Source organism: Triturus cristatus, chromosome 3_2 (assembly GCF_964204655.1).
Source record: "Triturus cristatus chromosome 3_2, aTriCri1.1, whole genome shotgun sequence".
Taxonomy (NCBI): domain Eukaryota; kingdom Metazoa; phylum Chordata; class Amphibia; order Caudata; family Salamandridae; genus Triturus; species Triturus cristatus.
Genome location: NC_140584.1, coordinates 380,416,751 through 380,440,340, shown reverse-complemented (window position 1 = coordinate 380,440,340; position 23,590 = coordinate 380,416,751). Strand labels below are relative to the sequence as shown.

The following is a 23,590-nucleotide window of genomic DNA, read 5'->3' as shown; positions in this document are numbered from 1 at the left end:
GCTTTTGCCCTGTAAATATTTTACCTTCTGTGTACCCCCTTCACACACATTTTCATAAAATTGCAATTACAACTGGAATATATGACCATTGTTCAGTGTGCTCTGCAGAGAGGCCAACCCACTGACAGGCACTTTGCTTTGGCTTTAGCGTCAGAGCTCTCAATCAAAGCCCCTCATAAACACCTGCACAGCTCAAAGTATTCAAGGCAAAAAATACAGTAAGAAACACAACATGAATAAATGGCTAACTCTTGAGGAAGGCAAGATTAAGTAAAACTTGAAATAAGAGAGGAACTAAATTGCTGACATGCATTGCCTTAAATTTTTTAACACTCATTGTTCGAAAATCAATCCATGTTTTTGGCATTAATGTTGTTGAGGGCATGAAGATAGGGCCACTTTTAATGCCATATAGCAGATAACTGTCTACTGCAAGCACATATCTCTCGGTTTGCGCATAACTCAGATATTTGGATTAACTTCACAAGGGAATAAGAACCCTGGCCTACTCGTCTTTTGGATCCATTTCGCGGGGGAACAAATTCAGCAGCTCCACTTCTAATCATCATCATTATCTTTATTCAGGTATGCATTATCCATAAAAGTACAAACATTACTCATAATCACATACATAGTCCATCATCATTAACTAATGGGGCCAGCGACGTGTAGCCAGGGCCTGGGGTGTCAGTTCTAGTGTTGCAAGGGGTCTCAGAACAATACACAGAACAGAAGATTAGCCTTCTAACACTTACCATTACCACAGTCAAGTCACCGTGACGAATGGGAAAGGGTGGGTTCTATGCCTGTGAATGATGGACGGCTGCTCTCACGCAGGGAGGGAGACTCCAGCACCCAAAACCGTGATGCTGAAAGCACCACTGGCCTATAGTGTATACTGCCATAGACTACAATGGCATTGATTCCTTATGAAGGGCTCTAGAACAGTGAGCGCTGCGTCATGTGTCACAGTTCAGAAAGTTAATTTACTGCCTGGATTCCATCTCCTACTTCAGAGCGTGACATGCAGCCTGGGACCAACAGCCCAGACTTAAATACATCGATTTGTTTAGAGATACGATTATATATCTAAATAAATAAATCCATTTAATATTTGAACAGGAATGTGAAGGATATAATTTCAGGGGGGCGCAGCCCCAGAGACCTAATGGAGAATTTGCCCCTGATCTCCACCCATACTTTCCCTATGCCATACCCTACTGTAATGCCCTGTTACTCCCCTCACTGCCTGTCCAGTAGGCATGGTGCCCAGTGTCCTGGCTGTGGACCACTGAGGGTTTCGTTCTGCAGGCCACAGCGTTCTCTTGATGGCATGACAGTGAGTGATAGTGAACACTTAAAGGTAGTATGAAACTGAGGAAGAGGCTGGAGATATTCAGGAAAGATGCAGAGCAATGGGAGAGAGGAGAGAAAGGGTATAGCTATCATTAGTGAAGCAAGTACAGTAGCACTGGGGCCCTAGAGCCCACCGCAGCCCAGGTACAACTGTTTTTGTTGTTTTTTACTAGCTAGTAGGGGGAAAGCCAATTTTCTATTCTAGGATTAGGACCACTAGTACACTTACTATGCCACTGTTAACAAGGGAGATGATTTTTTTCAGGTCCTTTAAGTAGGATTGTATGCAGTTTCCAAGCCCTCAGGTAGAGACACACTGGACCACATGAAACATGCTGTCAGAAGCCTCACTCACCTGCTTCTCCATATCAGATTTGCCCTGTTCAGCCTGCAAGGCTTTTCTCATTCCAAAAGCCACGCTGCTCTCGTATAGGGTCTGGTATGCGGCAATGGTCATTCGAATCTCATCACGTACTCTGAGGAGCAGGACGCCCCGCTCAGCACAGTTAATAGTTATCTGCCTGATGAGTTCATCTGCGAAGAAATAAGTAAAACTTAGACCTCCGACGAAGATGTTTAGCCCAGAGTACTTGCCATGTGCAAAGTTATTTTCACTTTGAAGCACATGATGTATCTCAAAATGGACTGCACATAAAAAATAAAAGCACAACAACAGGCTACATCTAGCCATAGGTTTTAGATAATTGTATTTTTAACATTGTCTATAAACTGTAAAATATATGGTTAAATCAGGTGAATTCTGTACCAATACAGAACACTCATACATGTTTATAACAGTGTGAAGAAGTAGTGGAATTTTACCCAAATCATAGGGTTTATAAGAAGCTTGAGATAGGGTGGAGAGTCCATGCAAACCCTCTCATAGGAGAGCGGTGGAAGGGGGCCAGAGGAACCTGTTTTCTCAACATTTCTTATGGGTGTCAAGGTGAAGAGTACGGTCAAAGTTGCCCACAGAATGCTTGCTATCTGTTTGGGGCTGGTTCCTAGAATGCTTACTATCTGTTTGTGGCAGGTTTCAAATATTTCCATAAGAGGCAGATCACACACAACATATCCTTTTTCTCTGTCAGAGATCTTGAAGATGGCTTGTCTGAAAGCAGTGTGCGTCAGGTGCAGCTAAAGACTCTACAATGCGTTGCCCTATGTGGCTTCTTTAACACAATTCTTGTTCATTGCAGCAAATGATGATGAACCTAAGCTAATAACCGTGGCTGTGTCTTTGTGACGCGAGAATCTCACATGAAGCTGCAAGGATTTTTTGGTCTTCGCCATGACGCGAGAATCTCACATGGATCTGCAAGGATTTTTTGGTCTTCGCCATGTGGCATAGTTTTTCATTTTGCCTTCTGAAGTCAATATCAGTTTCCAAACATCTCTTGGAATATTCCTTCAATTTCCCACGCACCATTCTACAGGCAACCTGCTTACGATTTAATTCAATTTTGCTATTTCCTACTTCTCATTTTAATGATTTTTGATTGTGTCAGAAATTTCAGTTCTATGACACTAAACTTTCCCTCTTTCCTGAGGCATCTCCATCCATGCTTAGATTATCCAACTTTTACCAAGCTATAAGTCATGCAAGTCTAACTAGATGCCAATTTCTGACCTTTTTTTCCTTTTCCGTTTTTTTCCGTTTCTGTGTGATGTGACACCTCCAAATGTGCCTTAATGAGCCATGCATGTATATCATCGGTCTGTGCCATCTGTTACAGAATACAAAATGAGTGGATGTTTTCTACACCAAGTTCTATGTCCAAAGTGCAGTCTGGATTCATCAGAACATGGCACCTATTTGTTGTGGTCTCTTCTTGCATGGAATTGCGGTCTGCTAACTCTTGTCCATTGAATACTCTAAGCTTAACTTAATGGTAGCTGGCTGCATGCTTACTGGAGAACTGATCCATTAACGCCTTTACCGGATTCACAATCTGCTCTTCGCACTCACATCACATTACAATCTGCTTACCATTATGTGTTTCATTGCTTATTGTGACCTTCTTTGTTCTACTGCTCCCTGCATTGCCCCTTATGCTTAGTCTCTTTCCCAAAGATACTCATTTTGAGAGTTGCAGGAACCAGCTATTTATACTAACTGGATGAGCATTCACTTATATTTGTTTCTGACCTAGAGCATTGCCACTCAACACCACCAGTACAAAGGAATTTAAGGAGGGGATACTCTATGTAGGGGTGGAATTCAAATGAACGCCTAAAAAAGTAAGAGTAGCACAGCTCATTGCAAAATATCTTCGCTTGGGGGGACTCTGCAGCGTGCTCTGACGTGGTTTCAGCAGTAGCCATGTTTAGAGGAGGGACATACTGGCTGATAAGGAGAAAGCACTCGAGCAGGGGCACGGTACCCAATCACCCAGCATTTCACCAGAGTCGCCACTTATTGAAATAGTCAGTTTTGTAAAATGCCTAACCGAAGCACTGTGAGTAGAGCTCTCTGCGGACTGGACAGATCCCCGTCTCTCGAGCCTGCCGCTGCTGCAACTTAATGTCCAGCTGCTCTTGCAGGTGGACCACATCCATTCGAGTGCTGGGCGTGCTGGACACCTGCTGGATCCACAGCTGCGTGTGCTCCATCCATTCTCTAGAGAGGAAAACAAAAATGAATTTATTTTCCATGAACAGTGCACATTCATATTCACAGACAAATGACAGATGTGTGCTACACAAATGCTAGTCACATAACATTGAACAATAAAAAAGCCAAAAGACCCCTGATGGAGCAAGGATTCATAAAAGAAACTTGCTTGGAATCAATCCTCTCAAATAACATGTAACAATGTTATCAATCTGTATGTGACTACTAAAACTGCAAAATATCACAACCACTTTTATCTAGGGGAAGCTTGTCTATGTGCATTACTAACCTGTAACATGAATGTCCTAAAATGGCCGACAAAACGCGGGATTTCTATTGCGCATGCGTCTACTGCATCTACGTAGTATGACTCTGTCGCTTATGGTGGGAAACTTTTTGCAGCTGCGCAATAACACTAAAAATGGCCGCTTCGAACTCACACGCTAATGCACCTGATGCTGCTAAACTAAAACTCGTAAGTTGTATTAAACATTAATGCAAAAGATTTAAATAAGTAAATGGGGATAGAGTAGAGATAAGTGGTATACAGTGAAATCATTTGTTTCTGTGTTCTAACGTGTCTTTTTCTGACTTTGTTAATAGTTCTTATTTGGGCCTCGGAGGGTGATTGGAATCTCAACTATGCGCATGCTCAAAAAGATTGACCGAAAACAATGACGGCACCTGTGTCACTCAGCCAAGGACACCTTGAATGAAGAAGCCTGGGAAACTCAACAGATGACCCCAGCGAAAGCAACAATGTTGAATAAAATGTTAATTTACTGAATAATGTGAAAGGCATATGGGAATAAAGCTATGGGAAAAGAAATTGAAGGGGCGGGCACATAGACAATGGTTCATGGAGAAAAAGTTAAATTATAAGTGGTGTGATGAACTCACCTCCTCATCCCAACCAATCAGAATAAGGGAAGACATAAGAATTGATACTTGGGGTGGGGGTGGTATACGAACCAAGAACAGTACAATTGAGGTAAGATAGCTAGAGACTTGGTCTGACATGTCAGATCTGTCATTCCGACTCGTCACTGATCCAACGCGTTTACTGCTCCAGTTCTTGTCCGAGATGCTGTCTTAGACCCTGCTGCGGCTAGAATCTCTGTCCGAGAGTTCGAGATACTGATCGATAAATCTATTCATCTAGAGGGATTGCGGAAAAGGGACACTCGAGGAGAGTAGTGTCAGAGAGGGGTGCAACACTGGCGTTGTAATTTAGAAGAAGATATCGTTCCAGATCTGAATCTGCCTGTTTCCTCTACCTGTATCCTGTCCTGGAGATTCTATCTGGTTCCCCAATTTATGGAGTTGGGTTCATCTTTGACCATAGGTAAATATAATCAGCAAATCTGTCTTTTTTGCCTGCTTTTCCTTTTTCCTCCTTTTCCAGGTACCGTCTTCATTGATCATTTAGTAACTCTGCTATGATTGACTTTTTACTTTGCCTCTTGAAATGAAGGGGGTTACTGTAATTGATTCTCGAATCACAAAATGTATTAGATAAAGGTTTTTAAAACTTCCTGAGTCTGTGGTTATTTAGAGTAAAGAGTTAATGTCATTCTACCTTAAACTAACTCAGCAACCTGATTCATCAAGGAAATGAAACAAATGTATTAAATTGGTAAGACTTGGTAAAGGTGAATAACACAATTACAGGTATTACTCAAAATTGATTCCAGCGGGGTTTCACTAGCTTACTGTATGAATGTGGTTTGGGCCCAGGTGAGTATTAGGTGTATGTGTGACCAGAGCTGGTGACCCGCGCTCCATCACCCCCTCACAAACTTGCCAGGAAAGATATGGAGTCAATATCAATTTGCTTAACTTTATTGGCCAGTGTGAAGATGTTGGCAAAACAAAAAGTACAGGTTTTTAAAATTTATTTTTTAAAGAAAATCCGCCTATGCTTTGTTAAAATTCACATTCAAAGCTTCTCGGATCTGGTTTGATCTTGGGATGGAGGCCCCTATTCTACGTGGATGAGATGCAGCACGTGAAACTGTATAGAGGTACTCTCAGTTTTGCAATAAGGTTTAATGAGAGCCTGGCGACCATTCACTGGTGAATTGGCACAATCTCATGAAACTCACTGCTGTTAAAACAAAGCTGTTCGTCCATTCCTGAAGATGCATCTCATCCTGGAATAAACAGCTAGGTTTCAGGGAGTGCATTTCAGGTATTGCCTGTACAAGGGCTTGCCGAATTTATTTACTGCTAATCCTTCAATGACTGCTGATCCTTGCAGTCAGGAGTATCTTTTTTCAGTCACAGAAAGAAATAACGACATTGGTTGGTGGCAGAATTCGTGACCCTTTGGGTACTCTATGGGCTTAAAAATATGAAATTCTTAGCCTCCCACAACCATTTAAACCAGTCCAGTGCTTTGATCTGAAAACTTGCATATAATTGTGTCCCGCACGTTAAGAAAACCGTAGGTGGAAGATGTCAATTTCACTAACAGGCTCTGCAACAGACTGCTGCCAATCCTCAGAAAATTTGGAAACAAGTGGCCCTTTAAGAACGCCCTAAACCCATTTCTGCTTAAGTTGATTTTATGTCCCCACCCCCACATAGTTGCAGGTATCTCCACAATTGTCTCAGCACCAGTAAGATTCTTCTTATTATAATCATTATTATTATTATTATTGTTAATAATAATAATAGAGAGGATTTAGAGGCCATCGAGATACAGCTGGAATTTTACATAGGGGAGTCTGATTATATGAGCCAACGGGGTATGTGCCCATTCAACAGAAGAGAATAAAGGAAGGAGCAGTGAGGGCTCCCATGTGAGAAAGATCTGTTTTCTGACTGGCTTTGCCTCTATAAACCTGTTGCCTTAACTCGGGAGAAAGGACTTAATCCAGTCTAAGAAAATGTATATTTTCCACAGCCATGGTGGACTGAAAATCTGGATTTCATTAAAGACAGGGAGGCTAATATTATGTAGTAAATCCCTTTATTGCCACCACTTAGCAGCATCTTTAAAGCTTTTAGAGCTTAGAATCTTTAAACATTCTAAAACATATTAAAAGCTCCTAGCAACCAATCTTCTTCCTTCTTTTTTTGCTGCTGTTCACCAAGACAAGTTTATATGTGCTGTGTGTTCATCTACATCAATGCTGGCGGTCGAAGCGATTTGGACAGGGGGGAAAGACTGCCACCTCGACAGGCTCATGGAGCCCTATCAGGTGACGGTTGGCCCATAATCCCCCGTAGGGATTACAATATCCATTTCCCTCTGCCTTTATATGGGATTCCGACCACCATGTAAAGGCAGGTGGAAAGGGACTTAAGGGGCCCCTAGAAGGGCCCCCGTCCCCGGTGGGCCTCTCCAATGGGGCCCAGGTGCCCCCCAAACATCCATGCATCGTGTGCCAGGCACCACTTGGTGCCTACCACACGGTGCATGGATGCGCAAAAACATGCTTTTTAGGTCTTGCGCCTAGCGATGCAGTGGACAGAACTGCTTGCGCAGCGAGAGTCCTTTTGTCCGGGGTTCTAAAACGGAGCCAGGAATCGCACACGCCCGTGCGTGTGCTTTTCCTTTTGTGCCCCGCTATTGGCCTTTGCGTGCGTGTTTTTTCCCAACAGAGCACGTAATAGGCCAAAGGCGGGCGCATTGCTACGCCCCTGGCCTATTGGTGTCTATTACGTGCACCAAAGGCCATGTGGTTTCATTTATCGTGCCCAGACACGGGTGCGATAATTGAAAACATATGGCTCACTGTGGCGCGCGCGCGGGCACACCACTCGCGGGTGTGTTTTTTTTTTTTTACAATAGCGATCGCTTTCGCGATCGCTTTCACTGCCGCTTGTTTTCTTTAGCAAGAGATTACCACCTTTTATTCAATTGCTAATAGACACACCAAAAATATGCTATTGAAACTGTAGAACAAGAGGTTCCGGTACGTTCAAAGATGGTGATTTGAGTCATCATAAAGTATTGTAGTAGAGCTCACCACCTAGTGCTTCATATGGTGACAAGAGTAAACGGCAAGTTATCTGATGACCCTATCACATTGAGTCCAGAAGGCCTCCTTGCCTCCTCGTCTCCGAGGCACCCATCATTTGAGAACACAACATAGAAATAAGTTACTTCGCGAAGCAGCAATGCTCTTAGTTTATAGATGAAAGAACATAGAATAAGTGGAAAACAAAGGATTGCTGTGTGAGGTAATTTGGCCAAAAGCAGTCGGTGTCGAGAAGTGCTGTCACACGTCTGTAGCATCGTGATGACATCACAGGAAGTGACATCACATATTTCTGGCTCCCTGAAAACATAACAGGAAGCGACATCACGCTACTTCAGACACATAGAACATGCTTTAGGTTTTTCGAAACCTGAAGGCTGCAGAAAATTAAATACGTCTAACGGCACCAACACAGGCATTAAAGTCCGCTAGAACTAAAGCTATATTAACTTTTAAAACCTCTGTCATAAGAAGAACGTGCTAAAGTAGAAGCAGTAACACGAGGCCAAGAGCAGCAAACATCAGCTACCCTTAAAAGCCCCCCCCGCATCTGCGCACCCCCTCGAGCTGATGCCAACCACACACGACGGTTCCCTTCTAGATCCGAACAAACATGGCCCCTTGTGAGACGCCCGTGGGTGCAAAGGATCTAACACGAGGGCTGGTTGGAGCCTCGCTCGGCCCACAGGGGGCTGCTGAGTTCAATCTAGCCAACAGCCAGGGTTGCCTTCCAAGACCGGAGGGCTGTCTGTCTGTCTGTTAATATCAACACGCATGAGAATCGGGTAGAAATCAAACCTCCTGACCGAACTCTCTCTTCTAGTGCACCTGTCTCTTCTGAAAGGTTTCTCTCTTCGCGGATAAGAAGGGCTTTAAGTGGGCCGGGTCTTGCCGGTGCTCAGTACCAACAGCTCTAACAAGCAGGTGCAGGGACGGGTGCCTATTGGGCACTCCATTGCTGCCCCCCCCCCCCTCAGGATGAAGAAAAAAAACGTTACTTTGCGGCAGCACCACCCTTCTCTGCCGTTGATGTAACTCAAAAGAGACTCGTAATAGTACTTTCACAGTCTCAACATTTTAGACTTGAAGCATTTTCACTATTCTATACAACGAAGCCATAGTTGTTGCTTATTTATCGCATGCAACTAATAACCATTGGCAAAGCCAATACTCCTGGCTTGTTGTAGGTGTGACGTTACTTGCTGTATTATATATCTGAATGCAATGACAGAAGCAGCAAATTACCAGTCAGGTGGCACACTATGCTAAGCAAAGATCTTTAGCTTACATGTTTTAAGCCACGCCCTAATTACATCGGCCACGCCCCTATGAGAGACCGCAAGTTTTTCATCCCACTTAAACCCCTGCAGATAAGTACTTGAAATGCATTACACACACCTCCTGCACTGGGCGCCTTCCCCAGGAAGCTGCAAGAAACTCGAAGAATGAGAAGAGGAAGAAGACGAGAAGCTCTCCCGTCCATCAAGCTTGCCATGTACATGCACAAAGACACACACGGACATACACACGGACACACAGAACAGTACACTTATGTCACAGAACAGTTGTTACTCCATTTGCTTGTATTCCGGCTGGAAAGCAGGTTCCGCCCACTAGACATTTCAGGAGCCACCCCTGCACCTTATTCCCTCTCCAGTAAAGAGGGGGGATGGGCAAAAGCACCTATTTTCACTCAGTGTCCATTTCTACTAAAGTCCTGGGAAATGTGGGATTTATTAGACATTTCTGCAGAACAGAAAATGCTTATTTTGCTATTTGATTTGTGTGAGTTGCGAATGACTTTCAATTAACTGACCCACCATGCAACCTCATTCCAGCCTTCTGTCTTAAGGTCCTGAGCCATGGGATTGAGAAGAGCAGCATTAGACATCATGAACACCGTGTTTGGACAGAGGGATCGGTTCCACTAACACCAATTGAAGGACTCCTGAGGTCAACCTGGTAATAGAACCTTCGAAGTAGGATTGCGATGCTGGCAATGGGCTCACAGGTTAGAGACTGAGAACTCAGGAAACTGAAAACACTGCCACCCACCTGGGCCTAGGACATCCATTTAATCTCCAGTAAGAGTCAATGATGGCCCCACAACATCCCCAAATCGAAAATACTGTAGCAGCCGCCCACTACTGACCGACCTTTACCTCTGGAAATTAGAAACTTACTGAAAAGCACAACGAACAGACTACCACTTACCGTCTTACATTCCCCCACGTCTGATAGACAAAAATACTTCCTACCATAGGTGGGCTAATTATTTTACCAAAATGACAAGATTTTCTCTGTGGTCCAGAAATGATCATTTGCTGTTTCGTTCCAGGGTGGTCAACAGATAGGTAAGCACAGCAACACCAAAGTTGTAATGGTAGTGAACCTTCCTTGGAATCTAAAAAGGGTTGACTCTCCTGTTGTGAGTGGATCTAATGCAACTCGGTGTTATTTTCTGGGAAAAGATCCTGCGCTCATTATACCAGCTGAGCGCTCTATTATTCCTTGCTATTCTATATCATGTGCTTTTCATAGTCTATAAATAAACAAGCATTTGCAATGCAATAGGTCTTGCGTTATTAAAATTTGAGCTATTTGTTTTGCAATATTTAGCAATGCCAATTGCTCAAACTTTAATAATGCGAGACCTATTGCTTTGCAAATGCTTGTTTCCATTGCAACTTGTGCTGCAGCCCTTTTCTGGGCTGCAGCACAAGCCGCAATGGAAAAAAGGGATGTTTACGACCGCCTTCATGGTGGTCGTATCGTAATTGGGCTGGCGGGACCACCGACTCCTTGTCGTATGGTCTTGAGCCCGAAACGATGCCATGGTAAAGAGGCCCTAAGTTCTAAAAGTTTTAAAGATGCTCTTGAGTGGTGGCAATAAAGGGATTTACTTCAAAATATTGGCCTCCGGGTCTTGACATAAAATCCCTGACATGAATAGTAAGACAAGCTTTACAGACAAAGTTGTCATTTTCCATTTGGCCCGCTTAAACAGTTGCCAAATTATATTACATCAAATACATAATACATCATTAGGTTGAGCAGGAAAACCACCATTTCAAACGGAACGCAGAGTGGGAATGGAGCTTAGGCAGGAATGTCTCCTTTCTCATTCCTGATCTGGATTTCTAGATACCTTGTCGATGTCTGTCAGAGCTCACCCACACATAATGGTAAAGAGACACTCCCAATATGAAAATGTACCTTATATGCAACTGGGCTGGTGAAGGTGTGGTTGGCCTAATCCCAGATCCTTATAAACAAGTACAAAATCACAATACCCGCAGAGTGGAAACGATTTGCTGGACGCTAGAAGGTTGTAAATGGTATCTTATGTCCCATTGGTAAAAATGCACCATATATCCAAGAAAGTCTTAACTTACGAGTGATGTTAATTCCCTTCTTCACATGCATGCAACCCCCCCCCCCCTCCCTAAGTTGTAGACACTATCCTTTAAAACTACACTTGTACAGAGAATCCTGAAAGAAAGATTGAGATGAGAAATACTGATTAAAAGAATGTGTACATATATCTAAGGGCAGTTTCCAGAAGGTCATAATTCTAAAATTAACAAATTGAGTACATTAAATTATAAATTAAGGAGAATTTTTTTGCCTTTCTAGAGACTACAAATAATCCATTAGTATCACCATAAATAGCAGACTAAAGGAATGTGTACTTATGCCTAAGGACATTTTCCAGGTCATAATCCTAACATTAACAAATTAAGTGAGTACATTAAAATATAATATAAGGAGAATATATTTTTTGACATTAATGAGAATATAATTAATTCGATACTATTATTTATATTAATTTTTGTAATGCTGCAGAAAAAGGCATCAAACCAATGGGAAAAGTGTCGCAGATTTCATGAACCTCTCGTGCAAGGTGTAGTCCCCAAGCCCATTCACAAATCACTCTGAGCACCAAGACTCAGGTAAAGTAAAGTTTTGACTCTCTCAAGCTTTAGTTTTTAGGTCGAGGACGTCCGGTCTGCCGAAAGGCAGAACCGGAAGTCGGAGATTTAATGACTTGGAGAAGAGGGGCTTGAACCAGCCCCTCTTCTGCTCTGTTCTCCATTGGCTGGCCTCGTAAATGCTGGCCAGCCACTGGAGAAGAGGTCAGTCACTCCATTTAGGCCCCGTCCTTTTCGGATCGGGGGGCCTGTTTTTTGCGAGAAGTCTCAAGGAGGAGACAACAGCAAAACACGCCCCCGAATCCGAAAAGGACGCTGCGTTTCTCCGAGGCATTTCTGCCTGCCTCGGAGAAAGGCGGTGGTGTGCTTTTAGTCATGAGCCTTGACTACCATGACTAGTTCGTGCATCAGTCTGTGGGGTTATGGGAGAGGGTGTTCTTTGTTTTGTTTATTTATTTATTTGTGGGTTTCTGTATAGTGCCTACTTTACCCTCAGGTGTAAGCGCGCTTTGTTTCTCTCACTATATAGCACCGCGCTCCTTGTGTGATCGAGAGACCCGCAGTGCCTGCCTGTCTCTTCACGGAAGTGTCGGGTGAGCGCTTGGGAGAGGTTTCAAGATGAGCCTTGACTACCATGACTAGTTCGTGCATCAGTCTGTGGGGTTATGGGAGAGGGTGTTCTTTGTTTTGTTTATTTATTTATTTGTGGGTTTCTGTATAGTGCCTACTTTACCCTCAGGTGTAAGCGCGCTTTGTTTCTCTCACTATATAGCACCGCGCTCCTTGTGTGATCGAGAGACCCGCAGTGCCTGCCTGTCTCTTCACGGAAGTGTCGGGTGAGCGCTTGGGAGAGGTTTCAAGACCCTCATGTCGCTACCTCAATCCCAGCCACCCCCCACCACCCCGGAGTGGCCAGCCCACCCGCCACTTAAAGTGCAATAAACGTGATACAGCGGTGTCTCTGCGTCTCCGGCCTGGTGCAGGGTGACAAGCCCATGATTCATGGGTGGGGGCGGGGGTCTGTGCGAGCAGCCAGGACTGCGGGGAATGCGGTGAGGGAGACGCACTAATCTCCCGGGCAGGGACGGAGGCTCCCATCTGACGGCCCCCGTCTTGCCAGGGGCTCTGGCTTCCATTGCCGACTGTCACCCCTATCTCTAGCGGCCTCGCCCGCCCCACCTCGGCCCTTACCGCGGGAGGTGGGGAGCGGCCCTCCCTCAAAATGAGCCCTCGCCCCACTCGAGAGAACACTCACTCCTGGTACTGCACCGCAGTCACTCACTCCACCTCTGGGGCATCAACATAGGGGCAATTCTCAGGCACTCACGTCGTTTATTCAGTCTCTGGCGCCTTCCTGACTCGCGATGGTTTGATTGTGTGTGCTTGTGTTTTTGATTGTGTCTGTATGTATGTGTGCTTATGAGCATGACTTTGTGATTGTGCCCTGTGTGTTTGTGAGTCTGTGTCTTTTTGTGTGGGTTTGAGGGTATTGATGTCTGACTATGTTTGCGTGAGTCTCTGTAGGTAGGTCTGTGAGCGGGAATGCTCACTGTGTCTGTTGTGCGTCTGTCTCTATTTGTGTTCTGTGTATGCGTGCCTGTTTGTGTACCCCATCACCTTGTTTCTGTTTGAAGGGGGCTTAGTTTTACCCTGAACAAAAGAGCTACATGCACCTCTGACACATATACCGTTTTTGCTCCAAAACACAGCACTGCGCGCTAGATTCATATCTTTACCTACAGACGCGGAGTAGACCAGATCAACACCGAGGAAAACAGAATCTATTTTTTTTAACCAACTGCCCCTTGCCCTTAATGTTATCAAGTGTATTTGGTGTAAAACAAAAGTCTTCTACTAGACACGACATTTAATGTAGGGGTGGGCAAAGTTTCACTCCATGGAACTCCATGTAGTTACAGAAAAACCCTGCAAGATGTCGCAGAATTCTGCCAACGGGCGTAAAATATGCAGCTCGCGCTGCAATTCAGTACTGGTTACATGAGCAGTGCTTAATTTGTAAAAGAAAAAGTGCCGGGGCTCTCCACCGAAGATTGTAGAGAATGCTTTCAAGTAAAATGCAAATCTCGGAGTGTCCTGCATGCGGTCTTAAGACTCTCTGAGATTAAAGGGGACGGGAACTCATCAAAGAGTAGTAGGAACTTTTCCACTTACTGGCCTGATGGGAGTAAGCTACTGTTTTCTCCTCCTACATGATTACAGGGACTGAGCTTAAGCCACCAGTGCTCAGTATCTGTCTCCGGATCCGGTGGAATCAGGCCTTCTCTCTAGACCCTGTTGGTCATGGGGCTCCTGAGTAGGTGATACTGCACGTTTCCCTTGGTGGCCTAGAAATCTGAGAAGTCTCAATCAACATACAGTGGTTCAGCTCCTAAATTTACATAGATCGAATAACTTAATATTTAGGTATGAGTTCAGCAAAACACGTCAAGTAAACTTTGTAACAAGCATTTACAATGCAATGGTCTCGGCATTGTTAAAGTTTGAGCTATTGGCATTGCTCATGACATTATTTTTGTTTATGTTTTTGTTTTTAAAACATTTAAAGAAACGGCATTGTCATGAGCAATGCCAATAGCTCAAACTTTAACAATGCCGAGACCGTTGCATTGTAAATGCTTGTTTGGTACTTTGTACTGCACTTCAACCTGAAGCAGTCTGATATGGGAATTAAAGCTTCACAATGCAAACGGAACTCATCAAAGCAGTGTTAGTATAAAAACGGAATTGCAGACAATTCAGGACATAACTCGTTGAAAAAACAAACAATAAAGTGCTTAAATAACAGAGTCAGTTGTCTGAGCCACAAGCAGACGAGGCGGTTACACAAACACGCTCCCAAGCTTGCAGGACACAATCCATGCAGTGTTGTTATTGTTGTGGAGAGCCTCATTGCTACAGGGTTTGCCTTTTTGTTTTCCCAAAAGGAGGAAACGGTTTACCAATGTTATCACAGTTTACGGGAAACCTCATTTGAAATAATGTGTTCTTTCTGCTCTGTGCAAACACTCATGCTCCATGCACGCAGGAGGTACTCATCTTGGAGGTATGGCCATCCTAATCAGAAGAACCACAAAGTGATGCGAGGCAATGCAAACCTCGCAGGTGGACCTATGAGAATGGAAAGAGAATCTTAGCCTCTAGTCAGAGGCAGGGAGGTCATTACCAGCTTAGTCCAGAGCTGCACTTTTTTTGCCCGCAGGCACATCCTCAGAGGTGAGCAAGACTGAGCCAGGCAACAGCTGCCAACTTTTAAGAGATGCACCTACACCACCAAAGCACAAGAAGGCCAAGTGATCACCATAGGAAGCCATCATATAATGATGTCCACCAGAGCCAATTGCGACTGCGGGGTAACATGCTTACCACTCGAAAAAATTCCTCAATAAATGCCATACTTACCCGGGCAACAGACCTTGAAGCTTTTGAAAAATATGTAAACGAAATATATGAAAACTAACTTCATCATTCTCAGCGCCATGCATCTTCAAATCTGTAGTTGATCAAGGCCCTGGGACGACTTTTCTACCAGTCCTTAATTATACAGAAACAAAGGCTGATTTGTCAGGGATCCCCCATGTCCCCAGTTAGATAGCAACATACAGCCACACTTAGGGTGCAGACATCGCCTCAAACTCCCTCCTGCACCCTGGTGCCACTGCACCTGCTGTATTGTAAATAGATATGCGTCTGGTCAAGGAAGTAAAAAAGGAAATTATAATTGTAAGAAAGTGGGCTATTAGTTGGAAAGGATGTGAGTCCACCTCAAGTAATAAGTCTGCAAACTTCTGTTGACTGGGAACCAAGTACCGCGTTGTAGCACTTGACTCTGTAGGGTAGGGAGGCACAGAAGTTCAAGGCCTAAACTGAGGAGAGCTGGTGAAGGCAAGTACCCAAGTTCCCAAAAATGGCACAAACACCCTATAAATCATTGCCCACTGACTTCTTTTACTTATGATAAGGAAAATGTCTTCATTATGTAAATGATCCACAATACTACTCATTAATTTACAAATATATATACGGAATGGTAGGTGGAAATACCTGTGGTGACACCTTAACAGATCAAACCCCTAGTGAGCACTGAACCCTATAACGGTAATACCCCCTACATATACTAGACACAATTTGATGCGGTGTAATGAATCAAAAGGCAGTCCTGCTGACTTTGTCATGCGGGTCACTGCATTTGGAAAAGCAGAAATATGTGATAATAACCCTAATATAACATAATTAAAATAACTAAGGATTTTACCATCTTACAATGACGTTCAATGACATTCATTAGGGCGTGTAATGTCTCATTGATACATTTTTCATTCTCAATAAAGCATTTCAGTGACCTTCATTAATACATATAATGACTCACTGTTAACATCGTCAAAAAAGCATTTCCATGACCTTCAATAAGACATGCAATGGTGTACATTTAACTTTGTTAAGTTTGCCATTGTCAATATAGTATTTACATTTTCAATAAAAAGTGTAAAGGAATATTTACTACTTTTACACATCACAGCAAGGCAGCCTTAGAACGCAGCAACAGAAGGTCCTGTACTTTAGAGCCTTTGGCTAAAATTTCAAGCTCCACAAGCGCTGGTAAAAGAATACCCTTCTCTCAGTGTCACAAATTTTACCCCCACGCCCGGTAGAATGAAGGCATCTCTTTCTGGAGACTTTCAGTGTGCTTTTGTGAGAGTTGCTGCACCCCTAGCAGCCACCAGGACAACTAGTGATTCATGGGTGGTGCCCCTGCTCTTCCCGGGGGCACAATGAAATCAAATAATGTAAAATAAATGTATGGGGCAACCCTCTCAGCTGTTTTCTTCCACGCTCAAGGCACTGCTTTTGAAGTGCTGTGGGCCCTTTGCTATGTTTTTGTTATTGTTAAAAAGCACTCGTGGCGTGACACATTTTCAGCGGGTGGCCAGCCCCAGTGGGGGACCAGTGATGGCATATGTTGGGGACCATGGGCGAGCCCCCAAGCCCATGCAGTCCATGCGGCTCCTCACATGTTGCCCAGCTGTTTGCAGTCATACAAGAGTTGGCTTGCTCATACATATGAACCAAATAAATACATGTCACAGCTGGTTCTCACAAGACACTAAGCCAAAACGAAGAAATTTGTGGCTCGTTGTTTTGCACTTCATAGGTGGGACAATCAGTGTGGGTTACTGGAACCACAATGCTCATTACTTTAAAGGCTCCATCAAAGGGGAATGGGGCAGAATCCCGACCTCACAGATAGATAGCGAGTTCATATATAGCCGATAAATCTGCCCTGTCCTGGGGACAACGACCCTAAAACAGGGAGAGAGAAATCTTAGTCCCCACTTAAACCATACCAGAACGACGAACAAACCCTGACCCAACAATTATCATTTGGAATATCCCTTTACTCTATGTCTCTGCACTCATTAATATTAGGGGCATTCTCGGTATCTATGAGTCAGCTTCGGGTAAGGTAGGACAGAGGTGCTCATATTGCTGGATACCATTTGATGGTACATTGCATGCTGACCCTCAGGAATGCTGGTAACTGTACTGTCCTCAACAATGCTCTCATAACTCTTTCTGTATATGTGTGTGCAGTGCATGTTCTTCATATATCTCTGGTGTACCAGTGTGCTCAAATATTCCACAAACACTGTTAGTCTCTATATGTGTCAGGGAGATATCCTGTTTTAGTAAAGAAGGATTGGCAGTGACACACCTCTGTGCAAAGTAGAAAAATTAGGTAGTTTAGTTGAGGGTTATCTTTAGTTCTGTCAGGAAAAAGATTCTCACCACCTTGGTAGTAAGTCTAGGACATCACACTGAATTATGCATAAACAAAGTAACCGCTTTCCCCTCCATAATCCCTAAACCCTTCCCCACCACACACTGGCCCTTATTTATAATTTCTCTTTTGCCTTACTGACTCTTTTTCCACCAGCTCACCTATGGCCGCACGTTACTGTTAGTAAATCTATTTAAGGATAGAAAGGGACAGACCAATATGTTCTGGAACATTCTTATGAATAAGGGCCTGGTTACGAGTTTGGTGGTCCATCAGGCAGCTGTGCCAAATGCCCGCCTGCCAGACCACAAGATTATTCGCAATACGAAAGCCGGTTGAGTTTAATGGTTCTGGAGTGGGGCGCTGGCATGGCGACATGCTCCAGGACTGCCAAACTCGAAATCAGGGCCTACGTTTTTGAACACGTAGTCTGTTTTATCCACATGTTCGAGTAATGTTGGAAAACGTAGTTTAGGTTTCCTGGGGAAACAGAACAGAGTAATGGACTCATATTTAACCGTATGTAGACTCTTCATAGGATTATTGAAAGGTCTGTTGAGTTTTAATCTACCTTTGTACCATACTCAACATGGAATGTGTAATGTATACATCTAAAAATGTGTAAATATATTTCTATACTAATAAAACCATAAGAAAGGCTTTGAAAACCACTGTGAATTGGCAACTCAAAATGTCATGCTCCTTCAGTACCTGTGGGTTAAATAATCTAGTTTTCAAACGCCCCCTTGAAAGTTCTTATACCAGTGATCAGCTGGTAATGCCCACAACCCTGTCATCCACAGTAACAGTACACATGGCAATTAGATGCTCTTATCAGCAACAATCATTATTATTATCTTCTTTTTGACAATAAAAAAACACACAATGACCTCTCCTTGTCGTTGGAGTTTTCTCCCATGGGAAAAGAGGCATTTAGCACTTTTCAATGCCCCTTCCTGCAAGGTTTTCGTGTGGGTGACAGGCACTGAAAAACAGCTATATTTGCGCCCATTAAAATTAGGTAGGTGGACATATAGCGAAACCTCTGTTGAACCATCTGAGGAGTATTACCAGAGGGGAGAACGGAGTAGTTTCCGCCGTTGTCAAACTATAATCCACCCGCATTTAAATCAGGCGGCAGGAGATAGTCTTGGTGGGAAGGGAACTCCCTTGCAACGGAGTTCCCTCTCTGCCAAGACAAAGATCAGGCCCTTAGTAAATTGGTACTTTCATAGGTTTCATAAGGGGTTCCTGAGGAATTGGATGAAATTGATAGCTGTTTTAGAGACTCTATAATTGAACATGAATGTTTTGAAGATAAGAGAACCTGTCTCCTTAATGCACAGTAAAGGCCACATTGTATGCCTGAACTGTGAACTGTCATCTTCACAGTTTGTACCCGGCCCCACAGGGAAAGGTTAAAATTTTGCCATTTGAGAAAGTCCTGTTTGGACCGTGTCTGAAGGGTGTGGAAGGCCATGCTCTTCCATCCACTTAAGGCCATTATTCACCTGTATGCCAAGGGATCAGAGCCCTTTAAACACCCATTGCTTGACCTGGTCACAAAGGAATGTCTTAGTAATCCCCTTGGACAGCGGCAGGGCCTCGCGCTTTGTCCAGTTAATGTTGTATCCTGAATGACCCAAAAAGTGGTCTATAATGGACACGGCAACCGTCAACAAGGATTTAGAATGGGAGAGGAGGAGGAGAATGTCGTCAGTGTAGAGTAGTGCCTTCAGTGTCTCCGATAGTTATTCCACGCACCTCTGCTGAGAGGTGTAGTGCAGTAGACAAGGTCGCCAGTAGTGGCTGGTGAAAATATTAATAAGTGGTGGACGAGGGCAAACACTCACTGAGAGACACCAATTTCTTTGGCTCAGTGCCAAAGCTCTCAATCATGGCTTGGTACAAACACTGCTTACAATGAGCCACAACAGAGATCTTTGGACTTGAGGCTGGAGGCAGTGCGAGTTTCTCACAGTGCCTGTTAGTGGATCAAAAAAGTAAATAATAATAAAAAAAATGTCTTATCCACATGTCCTTATCCTCAGTGTTCTCTTCTACAGTTCCAATATGAGTCTTGTATCCTCAGCCAACTCCCCTGCACCACTCAAGACACTTTTCTCATGTTGCTGATAATGTTAGCAGCATAAAAAAAATTGCCAGGATTGGTTGGAGCGGACTAGCTTGACGCTCCTTCAGGCACTGGGGACCAGTGCCTTCTCTCCACCCAGCTGTCGTAGACTGCTCGGGTTGGAGAGGTTAAAAGTGCACAGGTCAGGCTGGCTGCCGCAAGACAGCTGGCCAAACTGACATGCACACTTTAAACTGCTGTCACCACTTCTCTCTGCTGCCCACCTGCAACAATGGCCCCGCCCACCAGCCCTGTCAGCTCGGGCTGCCAGAGGAAAACGTTAAATGGTAATAAACTCAGTTTATCACCATTTTACTTTTCACTTTGGCTGCACCTGCAGTGGGGGAGGGACGGGCGCCACTCATTAGCCCATATGCAGCCACCGCTTAAGGGCTCCAGAGCCAGTAGAAACAGCAAAGGGGAGAGTGGCCAGCCTTGTCAAGTGCCCCTGTGTATCTGAAACATGTCAAGACAAAAAGCCTCCTCAGCTGAGCTGACCTTTGACATGGGGGAGGGGGTAGGTGGGAGTCATATAGGAGCCATACCTTGGAGATGCCATTGTCTACGAGGTCCATTTTCATCATCACTGTAAAGAGGTTGAGTCACTCAACCCAATCAAAAGCCTTCTCAGCATCAAGGGAGAGTGCCAGTTTCTGCTCCTGGACATATCCGACCTGGCAAAGAACAAGGGCGAAGGTCCATAGGTGGTCGCGTGAAGTGTGGTTTGGGAGAAAACGGACTTGAGACTTATGGATCAGTTGGGAAATAACTTTTCCTAGTTTAGTCGCCAAGATTTTAGGATTCACTTTGTACAAGGAGAATGAGCAGTAACTAGAGCACTCCAGTGGTCTTTGACTTCCTTAGGGATAGCTGTAATGGTAGCCTCATTGGAGATCAACCCCAAGAAGCCTGCCCCACGGTTTCCTTATGTGCTTGGGTCAGTAGGGGGAGTAGTATTGTTTTACCGCTTATAGGTGGGAGGTGCTGGTATGGTGTCTGCCTCTTCCTCCTATATAATTTCGCCCTCCAGAAAAGTCTGTCCCTCATCCGTGAGGGAAGGTAGATGAAGTGAAGTGAGGTCTGTCTCTTTGAATCTTTGACATACTATCTAAACCATAATGTCCAATAAACAAGATTGCAAAACAAAATATCTAAAATGGAACTACTTTTTTGTGGCCCTCATAATAAAGGTTTAGCTATACCCATCTTTCCAGTCTGCCTGCTTGTTGTAGTGATTTTCCTATGCCTGTCATAGGAATATAGACTACCTTAAAATTTGGTTTTCCAGATTTGGTCCATATGACTGTCTTGCCTCCCATTGATATTTTTCTCTTTTTTTCATCCTCCTAGTGAAACCCATATGGGTTTCCATTCTCTACCCCCATGCCATCTTACTAATAGCTATTAGCAATTGATACTTTTCAATATTTATATTTTAGATATTATTTTTGTTACTTATGCCCTCCAATATTTTTAATTTACAGATCTGACCCTCTCTTAACATTAAATGGAACACTACACCATGAGTTTTGGTCAGAGAATTACATAATAGTAGTGAATACATCTGAATTCTAAAACCTTTTCCAGGGCATTCTGTAAATGCCCTGAATTTATTTAGGCTGACAACCATGATTAACAAGATTCAGACGACTGCAGTGCAAGTGATCTTTGAAAATGTGACAGTATCTTGTGGTCCATTAACAGCATCCCTGGTCTCCAGGGGAGCTCCATGTCTAGTGGAAGGCTCACTGATTCACTCATAAGGTTTTCTATCAGATAATACCTTTAGGTCATTGAAAGACTTAGGCCATCTCTTCCAGGGCAGGTTTGTAATCCATCAATGCTCTCTCTTGGTGATGTTTCCAAACCTTTTGGAAGAAACAAGCATGGCAGGGCCCATTCCATTGATCGGATTGTTTGCCCTTAGCCCAATGCTTTCTCCTACAAATATTATGCTTTTCATGAAAGGGTGATAAAACCTTTTCAACTCCATTCAGTGGATCATCCTCGTTATTCTGTTTCTAATGAAGGAAGCCAACAGGTGTGATCAAGAAATCAGAAAACACAGATACAAAAACACTAAGCATTAAATAGCCTCCATGAGGAAAAATATTTTCTGGGTTTTATTTAAACCAAATAATAAAATGGAAACATCAGTAAAGTGGTCTCTCTGGTTCTAGGACCTGGCTGCTCTATATTTCATCGGAAATAAGTACTACATAAATATAATTGGTCAACCTGCTTGAAGACGAATGACGGAATGAGACAGATTGGTTTATAAAGTCAAACATTTCTCACTAGATGAATAGGGGAGTCCACTAGTGACACTGTTGAGGAATTAAGTTTAGGTTTTAAGCAGTGCTTTCAGTGTTGGAATTTCCTATATTAAGACCTTTTGAGGTGACATTCAGCCTGTAATGTTTCAAACGACTTGAAGCTATCGCCCTCCAATAGTTGGCCTACAAGTTTGTTCAATAATTAGACCATTACAGCCTATTCGCCACAATTCGGAGAGCAGTATTGTTACAGAGGGGGCAAAAGTGTGAAGAAAGCCATTCAGAAGTATTTATATGCTGCAAGCCGTCTATGTTTCGTATTTTTGAGTAACAAATGTTGTGAGCCCGATGAGTCAATTAAAGTAGCATAAGTCCATGATGACGTTTTGATGCTTCCCTTCAAATGACTTTCTATTGTAAGTCAGTCCGGTGTTTCTGGTTTCTTGGAGAAAAAGTTGGTCAGATGTGTCAAGTGATGGGCCAGGTAGTACAGCTGTGTATGAGGTAGATGTAGGCCTCCCGAGGTCATGGCAGCATAAAGTTTTCGGACAGCTAAACTTTGTTGTTTTAGGTTTCACGTGGTGCAGTGCACGGGGGCAACTGCAGTGGCAACATTTGCGTGATATATATAATTTGTGTTGAAACCACCATTTTAATTGTTTGTACTTTGTCCCCCAAAAAAACTGTAGCTTAGATCATTTTAATAAGTAAGTGGCTGTTTTGTCTACTAGGATTGAAAAGTGATTGCAGAGTATCGCAGAGATGTTTATGACAACGTGGATTCTCAAATATTTCATGGAATCAACAGAAAGGCAGACCGATAATAGAGGAAGCTAGAGTGTAAGCATTCAGGGGTACAGCTTGTCTCTCTCACCCATTTTTAGGTGTCGCCTGGCAAACGCAACGCATGCGCTGCTTTCGCCTTGGCGAGACTCTATTGTTGGTTTCGTTCGGAAGGGAGACAAACCATGTGAGCGCACGGACAGTCGATGTGCACGCGCATGGCATCTCCTCTCTGGCTTCATTCAATGCCGCTCGCACGCGTGCACATCTCCTGTCCCTCCCTGTCTCCTGTTCGCTGTGCCTGCGCAGACATGAGATGTGCATGCGGAGACAGCTTGTTAATTATAGCAAGCAAAGTTGGCTGAATGGAGACATTTTATTGATTTTGCTCCATTTTTTTCAAAAGTATGGGTGTTCTTATGTGTTAAAAGGGCTTTTGTCATCCTGTTTTTCTTATATTCGCCCCTCGCTGTCAGTTTAAGCTAAACCCAGAGGGCTCTGCGCCTGGCAGACGAATATCAGGAGGAGGGGAACTGAGGCAAACGTGTGGTATGTTCCTGTTCTTCACACAATAGCACAGACAGGAATGTTTGCAAAACAGTGATGTGTGTTGCACGAAATGAACACCTTTTGCAGAATGCCCTGAAATCTTGGAAAGATTTAGAATTTGGTGTTCTGTAGACATTTGGGCAAAGGATAACACACTCAG

The 23,590-nt window shown here is 43.8% G+C and overlaps 1 protein-coding gene across 1 annotated transcript in view; it reads right to left on the bottom strand.

Moving 5' to 3' along the window:
* Positions 1–23,590, bottom strand: part of DNALI1 (dynein axonemal light intermediate chain 1) — a 211,792-nt gene that overhangs the window by 65,661 nt on the left and 122,541 nt on the right. The window contains exons 3-4 of the mRNA XM_085647900.1: positions 3,807–3,976; positions 1,712–1,890 (exon numbers count right to left, since the gene is read on the bottom strand). Of these exons, the coding sequence (XP_085504026.1) occupies positions 1,712–1,890; positions 3,807–3,976 (349 nt within the window). The remainder of the gene's footprint in view (positions 1–1,711; positions 1,891–3,806; positions 3,977–23,590) is intronic.